A 12,350-nucleotide genomic window follows, 5' to 3' on the forward strand; every position below is an offset into this window, starting at 1 on the left:
AACTTCAAACATTTTAAAATTGTACATAAGCCATCCACCCACCCAAAGTGCCATCGAATCCAGTTTAAAATGCCTTGGACCGCCCATAATGTCCCCAAGGGACAAACAACCAACTGATTGTTGCACAATAGAAGGAAGAAGTTGTGTGCCCCCCCCCACCACTTCCCTAATCTGCAAGGCAACTGAATTGCACCATGAATTGTGGCACAGACTTATTTTAAAGGAAGGAAACTTATTTAAAAAGAAGTGAATAATTGTATTACAATTCTTGAAGCCTAAATTTAGCTAATCACAGGCCATTGTGACACCACTGAACAGTATCACTGTAATAAACCTTTCTGGCACTTTTGCCTTTCCATAGCCCACTCCCGGTATCAGACTCCCCCAGCCATGCCTGAAGCCTTGTGTGTACTTATGACACTGGCCTTGGGGATGAGACAAAGGCATGAATGGATGAAGCATCAGTGCTAATAGTAGGGGTCATTTATGAGGTCATAAATGATCCCTACTGTTAGCATTGGTGCTTCACCCATTTTTTTTCCCGTCCTTTGCATAATGTCTTGGAGCTCCAAGACATTATGCAAAAAACAAAAAAAAACAAAAGTCAAGCACAACCATGTGAAGTGCTAGGTTTTCTGCCCACAAGAAACCTTGTCATCACTGTGTCTTGCAGCCTAAGTGCTCTATACCTAGGGTTGCCACCTGGCCAGTATTTTTTTACTTGACCGGTAAAAATGGTGGTTGATCCCAATGTTATATATATGGGAAGGCCGGCAATTTTTCCAGAAAAGGTTGCAACCCTATCTATACCACCAGCTCAGGGTGTTGATTTGAAGGGCCTCTTAAGTGGGGCAGGCAGGGGGAAGAGGTATGAAACAATGGGGAATGGTATGGGTTACAAAACAAAGCATGCTAAATTGCATTTAGGTGGGGTTAACACAATTAAGGGATGTCACCTGCCTATGAAATCAGTACAAAGTATGCTTGACATATGTAGGATAAGGGAGACGCTCCTGCCTTCTAAATACATGGAGGACCTTCCACCAGATATCGGTTGGGCAGACTTTCAATATGACCCCATACATAGGTCCATAAGCTGCTGACTCGATCTGGCTTGGCCAACTTGCCAGCCCAAGTAGGGTCATCTTAAGAAAATCCAACTCTTGGCAGTGTACAGCAAGTCAGGAAGAAGTTCAAACACTAAAGCCATGACACGATAAGCAGATCGGAATACTCTACGACCCCTGAGAACTTCCACTGGCACCTTTCAGCTTAAAAACGCACACTGGAGCACCAGCAAAAAGAAGGTCTTGTTTGCCATCAGCCTAAGGGGCAAATTTACTAAAGGGCGAAATGGCCATCGATATCGACACTTTGCCAAAAATCCAATCAGCAGGGACATTGCCAATTTACTAACAGGCGTAGAGGACAATCCGCTAGGGAAAGAGACTATCGCTAGCGCATGTTCGCCCCCTATCGCCAGGCGACTTTTCACTTTGGCGAACGGTCGTTACTAAAGTGTAAATTTGACAGAACGTTACTTCTTTCACCAGAGTTTCCTTCGCCATCTTAGACCTGGCGAACTGATAAGATGAAGCTACATCCTCCTCAATCTTATGTCAGTGACATCATATCCTGTATGAAACTCATAAAAGTTCTAAAAAATGCTGACATTTTTTCATATTTTAAAGCGGGATTGCCTTCAAAAGTCCTAACAATTAAATATTTTTGTGTTACCATTTTTTTCCAGACATTTGAGGGGCATGCCACATTTGTTTTAGGCTGGGCTCATGTCTAGGGCATTAGAGGATCTCCTTTGTCTTTATTTTGCTTCCTTGGACATTTGTAATAATAATAAGTGGCCACTTCAAGAATTTGCACCAACATCTCTAATAAATACGTCTATACGACCTATATGTACCTGCCCTACTCAAATTGACCTAAGCGTAAGAGTACTAACAAAGTTTCACTAGGCACTGCCGAAGTAACGCTAGTGAAAAGGCTGCCAAGACCCAACTTCGCATTTTAGTAAATTAGCGTAGTGGTAACGAATTTCTAAACGTGGAACAACACAAACACCCTGAAATGTCCACACTCAGCTTCTGAGGACAGCAGATAGGTTGGTCATCAAGAAGCTTTCTAAGCTTCCAAATACTGCAGAAAATAGGAATACCGTTTATATTATCATGAGCAGACTGAAAATAGAGTACCTGTGACAACAAACAAAAAAAAGGGTGAGTATGCGACTCGACTTGCTATAATGATAATTTTAGAAATATTGCAATTAGGCTTCCCTTTTAAGTTACATGTTTTGTGGTTTCTTTCCTGTTGTTGAAATAGCAGTGTGTGACTGTGTTGCAGAATAGCTCATTGGTTATTATCTCAGGATGTATATATATATATGTATATATATATATATATATATATATATATATATATATTTATATATATCTAGAACTGGAAATGCCGGCACAGCACGTATACTGGTATAAGGTGCCTGGGTGCAGAGCTATGTATTAGTATTTACAATGGCTCAAAAGAAGCTAGCACACACAGGACTTATGGAGAAAAAAAGGTTTTTATTTTAACAGAAAAAAACTAACGTTTTGGCTAGTTCCCTAGCCTTTCTCAGAGAAGCGAGAAACTTTGAGAAAGGCTAGAGACCTAGCCGAAACGTTAGTTTTTTTCTGTTAAAATAAAAACCTTTTTTTCTCCATAAGTCCTGTGTGTGCTAGCTTCTTTTGAGCCATTATATATATATATATATATATATATATATATATATATATATATATATATATATATATACACATACTCAAACACACTACCGGGGAAGCAGGGGGTGGATTGTACCGAGGCCCGTACAACCACATATCCGGCAATAAGATCACTTCCGTAGGGGGTCCCGGCTGCATAGCCCACACTCGGGCCTGATGCCACCTACTTACTTTATTGACTTTTGGGCAGTTGTCCAAGTCTTCCTGTAAAGACCAGTTGTTGTTTTCTTGCATAAAAGCATAATTGCACACATTTTGATGTGTGCTTCCAAGGGTAAATTAGAACCTAGCAACTAGATAGCTGCTACAATTGAAAACAGTAGAGCTGCTGAACAAAAAGCTGCATTACCAATTGTAGACCAACTCTGTCTACATTACACTCAAATTTAAATAAACTTCCCCCTTTATATATACTGCTTCAGCGGTTTACAGAAATTATACTTACAACAAATAAATCTATACATCTCTCAACTTGATGGAAAATTTCATAGTGTTCTTTCACCCCATACATCTTTTAGGGAAGTGCTTTCCAACCAAAAGATGGCAGCCTGGATGTGGCCCTCCCAAGGTCTGCATGTCCTTTGTTCCTCCTAGTAGCTCAATAACCTTTCTTTTATAACAACATCATTGAAAAGTGATGGTACAGTGGATAACTAGAGTCATACTGGGGTACCCAGTATTCACCCGGTACCTGACTCAAGGGCCCACCGCCCAGCCTCCACCCGAAGCAAAAAAATTAAAGAAGATGGCTGGCTTGTTGGCAAATGGCAGGACCCAAGAGGGTCAGGGGCCTACCAGGATTTTTCCCAGTATCCCGGTGGGCCATTCCGACCCTGCCTACTACACTGAAGCACTGAACACCACTGCCATTGGAAAGCCAAACTAGAGCAATGCAACTCAAGATTATATGGTCTAATGATGCAAACATAATCCTCAGTGATGTCAAAAGCCAGACGTGCATACTGAACTCCCCCCAGAGAAAATTTTAAAGGCTACTTTACAAGATAAATCACTTCTCTCTAAAGCTACCTAGAGGTAATGCTACTGTGGCAACACTTCTCTTTCACAAATCTTCTTGTGGGTAAATGATGGACACACTGTATATATCTTTTATTATAAAGATAAATATGTAATTTAAAGCATTTCACTACTCATCAGTAGTGCAACTAGTAGTAGGGAATTTCCTGGCATTTTAGCCATTTTAGGTAATGCAATTACCTCCTCAAGGCAACGAATATAATTCAGCTGTCTCTTGCCATAGTCATTCCTATGAATCATAGCCCAGTGACCTGTTGGATCAGCAGGGTTTCCCCGAGTTCTAATGATCTTAGGGAAGGTATGAAGTCTAAATCGTGCTACATATGACATAATCTGACCAAAATACCTACTTGTTTAATGATTCCAGTTTTCCTCTTTCTCCGTTGATAAACCAACCCTGCCGAGATGAAGGGAAGATGGTAGTTAATTGGGACAATGACGAAGAATCAGGAAAATAAGTAATTGAATAAAGATGCCATTATTAGTCTGGTGTCTTGGGTGCACCGGTCAGAGGATCCAGATGTAAATTTAATTCAATTTTATTAAGGATATTAAACAAGGAAAGAAATAACATAAGGGCAAGCAGCTTCCTTACCAAGATATTAACTAACTGTTTCCCATCAATGTGATAAAGATCTGTTACTGGATTCAACAAAATGATAACATTAATGTCCGAATGACCATGATCTGAAAAATAGCCGAGATGGCAATATGAATAAATATAAAAATGAATAAGATACAGTAGAATATGGGTTAAGCTGGTGCCTGAGTTTTAGGTGACAACCTTGCCCATATGCTCTGTTGCCCATAGTGATTCCTATAGAGGTTCCCAAATTATGGGGCTGGCCCAGCATAGGGGACATCAGAACACCATGGGAGTGGCTCAGCCAAGAGGCTGAATTTTTAATTTGTTTATATTAGGGTTCTATACAGAACCATTAGGAGGGAGCACTCTTATGACCCCCATGCAGTTCTTGCCCAATGGGATTTTCAAGCCAGCCTCATAGATATCTGCCCCAGCCCTGACCACATACTGTTTAGGGAGACTGTAATTTTGGACCCATACATGGGCCAACTATAACTATAGTTAAATAAATATAACTATTGAGCACACCCATGACTGCGAGGGAGCCCAGTAGGAGACTTACAAGTAGTGCATGTTTATGAAAAATGTGTTGTTCCCAAAATTTAGGGGGAATAAGTTTACTGCAAGGCCCAATAACTTCTAGTTGTTTGGGCCTCTATGTGCTCAGCCTAGATCCGGATTTCTTTGCTGGCCGCCCCTAGGACGCACACGTCCCCATAATGCGGCTGGGCGGCATGCCGCCCTAGGCCCGGGCCTATGTGGCCTTGCCACAAATCCGGGCCTGCAGATCTGCCCCGGGCCAGTAAATTTTTTTAGTAAAGAGGTGTTCTGTCCTGGGGCCTAAAGCAAGTGATTATAATCAGTGGGGATTCCTAAAAAAATGTAGTACCTCCAGTGAGTACCCTTTCCTACTCCTCTAAAACCAACAAATATGAATGTATATTTAAAAAGTTGCTGAGAATGACATTTTCTCTCATTGTGCACATTTTGGGGGGTTTAAATCCCTTTTAGCTAAAAAAAAATAGGAAGGGTTGCAGTAGCATTAAGCTGGGGGTGCCCCACACAGACATGGGTGCTGTCTCCAGAAGATGGTGCTGAAACCTATTTTAACACCAATATCCTGTCAGACAGAAGGCTGCACGCTATCCTCTGCTTTCTTTGCACTCGAGAGGGTCCGTGGGTGGAAACAATCTGAAACAAGAGAAATTATAGAAGGAAGTGTTAAAAACAGGAAGGCGCAACCAAATATCAGCCTGACATGAAGAGTCAAGACACGAGCGAGGAGATGGGAGACATAAGGAAGAGAGATTAGCGAGGCAGGAAAGGAGGCACGAGTAAAATTAAATAGACGAGTGAGGGGAAATAAAAGAGAGCCGAAACAGAGAGGCTTCTGGGAAAGAGAGTCATAGTCATGAAAAGAGCAGAAGAGAGAAATCAGCTTTGGGAAGAGAGGACAGATGGGTGAAAGCAGGGGGAAGTTAGATAAGCAATTTGGTACAAAATCAGCATTTGGAATAAAAAGGGAGATCAGATAAGGAAGGAGGTATAACAATAAGCAAAAGATAATGGAGGGGTGAGTGAGGCAATGCAAAGGGTGCTGTGCTAATTGAGAGCCCAGTGATCAGGCAGACAGGCACTGCTCAGGGTGCGGCTGGTGACAGGTTGAGAGCATCAAGGAAAGTGTAACAGAAATCTGTGCCCATGTGGAAAAGATATTCCTGGGATGTGCCACCAACACCCCTGGAGGAAGAGACAAGGTTAGTGTCCATGAGTATGTATGCATAAGTTTCAAGGGTATTTCTTTTTAGCAGGTTCTACAATGTCCTACTGCCTGGCTGCTAGGGTGACTTGGACCCTATAGCAACCAAATTCCTAATGGATGAGCTTCTGAACAAAGCCAATCACTGAAAAACAACAAAGAATAAAGATCAGTTGCATCAAACAAAATGAATTACCCTTTGGATGGGCTCGCTTAGCCTGCTATTTGATAAGTTTTGCAAAAACTAACATGCGGTGTTATATTCTGATTGTAAGAAAGGCACAACATTTGCTATGATAGGGGATGGGAATGAAAGATCTCTTTGGTAGGCTGGTGAGACTAGAGACAGGGGCTGCAGGTCGCATAATTTTGTAAAAAGGGCTGCTGGGCATTTATTACAGGGGTTGGATCTGGGGCAGCGGGTGCCTGGGTCCACCTGTTGATGGAGATGGGTATGTGGGCATATGGCTCCATAGCAGGCTGGGAGTTATATATCTATAAAGGGGCAGGGTGTTTGGGAGGGTTTATGATGCCATTGGAGGTTATACATGTTACTAGATGAAGAAAAAATGCACTTGGGTCCATAAGTCAGGGTCGGACTGGTCCGTCGGGACACTGGGAATAAACCCGGTGGGTCCCAGCCCGCAGAGGCCCCTGCCGGCCCAGACCTGCCCCCCGGCTGCCCAGCTGTTTTCTGCACATGTGCATGGCATTTTCCACGCATGCACACGGATTGTCGTTTTCTGTGCATGCTTTCAGCGCGTCGTTTAAAGGCTGGGAGGGGGCCCACGAGGACTGATGTCTTGCAGCCCCAGTGGGGCCCCCAAGGCTCCAGTCCAACCCTGGTAGAAGTAGATAGTTCCACTTCCACTGTGACATGGAACTATCTACTACTACTACTGGCCCTTAATAAAATCCTAATACTACTAATTAAATAATCAATCATAAGGTTTAGGAATCGCAGGCTAATGCAGAGTAACTGCTGTTTACATTTTTATTGTTCTTTCATGCGACATGTTTCGGACATCAAGGGCCCTTCCTCAGGGAACTACAGCAGGAACTAACTACATTTAAGTTGTTAGTGTGTAACCCTGAATCCTGACTACTAATTAAATGTCATTATTAGAGATTATTATTAGAAATTATGGACTGCCTGTAAGGAGGGCTAGACTGCATTATTCTTTCACTTTGCTTTCTAATAAATAGTCAGTAACCCATATGGAGATTTTGCACAGATCTTGTGTCTATTGATTTGTTACCATGGCAAATTTAAATACAAGTAAGGGAACTATTATCCAAAAAATGCTTGGTGACTGGGGGTGTATCGACAGATAGAATGTTCATGGGAGATTTTGAAGCGTGCAAAGTTCACCGCCTAAATGTTGTTGGCTTTGTGTTACATTTGGAAAGGCCTTATGGAGGAACTGAATGCTCACTGCACATGTGCATTGACCCCCACCCTCCGACTCCTTTCCACAGCTCCCATTGACCTTAAGTATAAGGCCAATGACATGGATTCTCCGCTGGTGGTGAACCTGCTGCCCCACTGCTCTTCTTCTACTGCTGTGCTGCAGGCACAGCGGATTTCGCATAAAATTCAAAATGGTGCGTTTAGGCACCAAAATCCTCTGTGCAGGCAGTGGAGCAGGGGGCAGCGAATTCTCTGCCTGTGTTTCTCCGCAGGTTGAGATCCATGACATGTGGTCCTGGCCTAACAGAAACCGCAAGTGTTATTACATTTCTCACCAATGCGTTTTTGGGCAAAAAAAAGCTCTCACACCAGAACTTCTGCTGTAAAAGAAAAACTGGCAACATGCGATGAGTGAGAATGCAAATGTGGAGGCATGCCAGACAAAATATTATAAATTGGTAATACCTTATGCATCCCTCCCCTCCCAAAACTGTTCCACTGTCAGACCAAACCTTTTAAGCCTCCTGTTCCTTTCCTAAAAGGCCTTGGAAAAACAGGACTGTTTGGGTCAAAACCGAACAGGTGGCAAACCTGCCAGCAACATTTTGGTGATGTTTAACACTAGGGTTGCCACCTTTGACTTCTGGTATCAGGGGCAGAGCAGTGACATGTGGAGGTAGGTTTATGATATTTGGGGGCATATTTGTGCTTCATGCAGATGTGTTTTTGACATCAGAGGTGGTTATTGGGCAGATTTAGGGTTGCTACCTGTTCGGTTTTGACCCAAACAGTTTGGTTTTTGTAAGGCCTGTTCTTGTCTGAACTTTCTGTTCAGTTTTCAGCCTTATGAAATAAGCCAATACATGAAAAGCATTTAAATACTAAGATGCTCACCTAAACATGGCTTAGTTACTATCAAGTACAGTTCATTTCTTATTATTACAGATACAAAAAAAAAAGCAAATCAATCAAAAATAAGAATGTTTTTTTCTAAACTAGCATTGCTGTATTTCAGAGCTTTCTGGATAATTGATTTCTCTATAATAAATCTCATACCTGTAATTAAAGGATTGGGCTTCATCATCAAGCAGAATATAGCTAGAGATAGGGTTGCCAACACTTGAGAACATTGAGAATACTCAATAGAAATCCAGCCAGTTGCATCTAAGTGATGCAATAACCATGCCCTGGTGCCATAACTTCACCAACACCATTGTGCCCACCTCTGATGTCATCATGCCTGTTCCTACATCACTGCCCCACCCCCAATGTTATCTGCCCCGCCCCCCGTGTTCGGGTTTATCCAACAGCAAAGGTGGCAACCCTAGGCAGATTATTGTTCTGTTTTAACAAGGCTGAAACCCAAATAGGCAGCTGTGATCTGAACACCACTTAGAAAAACCAATTCAGGTCAAAACAGGGCCGCTACTGCCATGAGACAAGGGTAGAACCTTGCTCCAGGGACACAGAGCAGCCAGTTACAAGGGGTGGCAAAAAGCCGCCTCTTGTAACTGTAAAAGCCAAATTTCTGAGTTTAAACCTTAAAATTTGGCTCTGCTAATGCAGAGAGCACTATTGAGCTCAGGGCGCAACAAAAGGGGGTGCTGGGCAGGTACCTGTCCTCTGCCTACCCCTAGTCCATGTTCGATACTTTCGCTCCCCTCCGGCAATCTCTCCCCTTCTGCGCATACGAGCGCACCTTCCGCCGATCTCTCCACTGCATCGCTAACCCTTCTGCCCATGCGCACACACCTTCCGACGCTCTTTCCGCCAAAGGGCATACGTGTACAGACAGTCAAGGGGGAGCGCAGTGGCCAGCCAGGTCGCCTAGGGCGTCCGGTCAGCTTGGCCTGGCGCTGATTGCACTAGTGATGTTGCCCCTTTTGACCTGCTCCAACGCTGATGTTTTAGGGAGGAACTCCACCGGCGATTTCAGCGTGATCCGATGGCCTGCGTAAAAACGCATGTGCCAAGTCGGATGCGACGCAAATAAGGTAAGCTACAGGAACGTCGGATGGTGTCGCAGCGTTAGTCCGACAAGACTGCATCTGAATCCGACAGTTATGTTGCGTCGGATGAACTTCATCCGACATTTCCATCTCTTACTTTATTTCTGTCGCAACCGACTGGACGCCTGCGTTTTTGAGCAGTGCGTCGGATCGCACCAAATCACCCGTGGAGTTCCTCCCTCAAAGGAAAACTATACCTGCAAAATTAATACTTAAGCAACATATATATAACAGTTTATATCATATTAAGTGACATATTGAAAAATCTTACCAAACTGGAATATATATTTAAGTAAATATTGCCCTTTTATATCTCTTGCCTAGAACCACCATTATGTGATGGTCTGTGTGCTGCCTCAGAGATCACCTGACCAGAAATACTACAACTCTAACTGTAACAGGAAGAAGTGTCGAAGCAAAGGACAGAACTCTGTCTGTTAATTGGCTCATGTGAACTAAGAAGTATAGTTTGTTTGGTTTGTTTGTGTGCACCGTGAATCGTACGATCCCTTAATTTCTAAAATGGCAATTTTCTATTTATGATTACCCAATGGCACATACTACTAGAGAAGTATATTATTATGAAAATGGTTTGTTTACATGAAGCAGAATTTTACATATGAGCTGTTTCATATAGAGACCTACATTGTTTGGGGGTTATAGTTTTCCTTTAAGCAAGGAGAGGCAGCATCAGCCCAAGGATCTCCCCTGGGCCAAAACAAACAGATGACAAGCCAAAGTAACACTGGCTCTGTACAAATGCAAAATGTTCAGTGGTTTTAAAGTTCTTTGTAAATACATTTGCATAAGGCTCTCATAGCCCATTATGGCCCACAGTATTCAAGTATCTATTATGGTGCCTTCTATTTTATATACTGTATGTGGTGGAGTAGTGATTATCACTCATTGTTTTCAAGTTACCAGAAGGTGGAGCTCGCTGCTTGGCTTTAGTTCTGGTCAGTCTGAGCAGGCAGCTGAGAAGACGCCTATGTCGGCGGGTCCTTCGAGTGGACGCACAGGCTTCAAACACTTCCTGGTTGGGAAGAGTCGTGTTATTGTGAGCTGGGAAGTGACAGGAAACGTGTTGTGTGTCAGAGGGGAAGGAGCCCTGCATGCCTGTAGCACTGCTGACTGGGGTTTAGAGCTTGAAACGACTCGGGTGGCAGCAGTAGGGTTACTGTGTGTGTGTCAGGTACAGTAGGTTTTGTCTGCTACGGTATGTTTGGCAGCTTTGGGTTATTTTATAGGGAGCTGTGAGTTTTAAAGTGTTCCTGAGGCTTGTTGTGGGCAGTGTGTGTAATATGTGAGGAGCCCAGTGCTGTACCTCTGTGTATAGCAAGTGAGCTTCATTGCTTGTGGGCTATGCTGTAACTAGAAGTGACTGGGCCCCACAGTAAAGGCAGAAAAGCAACCACAAGATAATGATAATATACTGCATAGCAATCATCCCTTCCATGCCCTCTAGCTGCTTTTCAACTTAAGCCCCTTAGCTGTTGGAATGGCTTCCTACCACTGTCACTAAATAGTCTGTTGTGTCGCTATTGTATTACTTTACTGTAATCAGTCCCTTTTCCACTGGGGCAGCAGTGGCACCTTCCGATTGTATTTGTGATTGGGGTGTAGGGTTTCCTGGCTTGGCTGTAGAGCCGGGGGTTATGGTTTCCACGCTGCTGTCAGGTTGCTCATTCGTCTTTAGAATCAGTTTGTTCTTGGATTAAAGGCAGGCGGAAGGAGTTTTATATAAAGGCTACAAGTGACAATGGACAGCTATAACACAAAAACAGGGCTGTAATTGAAGTATTGCCACCTTGCTTGTGTTGTAAGCCTAAGGTAGTGTCAACACCGATTTGAAGTATGAATAATTGTGCCTACGGTGTGCCAGTAAAACACTGTATTAGGGCTGAGTTATTCTGTGTATTGATAACGATGTATGTGTAGACATTGGCAATGTTTTTTCGCATTGTGTGTGTACACTGGTATTTGCAAGCAGTATGCACAGCGCTCTGTGTTGGAGAGACTGATCAGACAGGACTTGTTGCTCTTTTCCTTTGATTTGGGAGCATGGCTTGAGGCGACACAGCTGCCTAGATCTTTGGGGGGGGGGGCAGGTAAGAGGGCATGGACGAAGACTTGGGCAACAGCAGCTCGGGAGCTTCCAGCGAATCGGAAAGGAACCCTGAAACTGAAAGACTTGTGGTGAGCCGGAGACACAGCGTCAAGGCCTTCAGTGGGCTTCGATTCTTCAGGCGCAGGTGAGACAATGGTTGGTAATTCTAAAAAATCATGTGCCATTACTAGGAATGAACCGAATCCAGGATTTGGTTCGGTATTCCGCCTTTTTCAGCAGGATTCGGATTCAGCCAAATCCTTCTGCATGGCCAAACCAAATCCGAATCCTAATTTGCATGTGCAAGTTAGAGACAAGAGGGAAATCGCGTGACTTTTTGTAACAAAACAAGGAAGTAAAAAAATGTTTTCCCTTTCCCACCCCTAATTAGCATATGCAAATTAGGATTCTAGTTCGGTATTCCGCCGAATCCTTCGGGGGTTCGGCCGAATCCAAAATGGTGGATTCTGTTCATCCCTAGCCATTACTATATGACTTTCCCACCCCATGATGTTCTGTGATGTGGCAGGCATGTGACATCTTTATTATTGTCAGTCTCATCTGATCATATGGGTTAATTGCAGTCCTGCGCCTAAATTGCCGTTTTATTTTGTATATGTGTTCTTGTGGTTGTACTGTGTGTAGAATAAAGGATTGTTTCCA

At 43.3% G+C, this 12,350-nt stretch overlaps 1 protein-coding gene across 3 annotated transcripts in view; it reads left to right on the forward strand.

Moving 5' to 3' along the window:
* Positions 1-12,350, forward strand: part of LOC108715243 (diacylglycerol kinase zeta) — a 104,427-nt gene that overhangs the window by 13,371 nt on the left and 78,706 nt on the right. Inside the window, exon 1 of one of the 3 annotated variants that reach the window (XM_018260222.2) lies at positions 5,681-6,158. The exons of 1 other annotated variant lie outside the window; for it this stretch is intronic. In XM_018260222.2, coding sequence (XP_018115711.1) covers positions 6,103-6,158 — 56 coding nt within the window. In that variant the 5' untranslated portion in view covers positions 5,681-6,102. Of the gene's footprint in view, positions 1-5,680; positions 6,159-10,534; positions 11,833-12,350 lie in introns of those variants that run through there. One more of the 3 variants, XM_018260220.2, reaches the window with a different exon arrangement.

Source organism: Xenopus laevis, chromosome 4S, assembly GCF_017654675.1.
Source record: "Xenopus laevis strain J_2021 chromosome 4S, Xenopus_laevis_v10.1, whole genome shotgun sequence".
NCBI classification, from domain to species: domain Eukaryota; kingdom Metazoa; phylum Chordata; class Amphibia; order Anura; family Pipidae; genus Xenopus; species Xenopus laevis.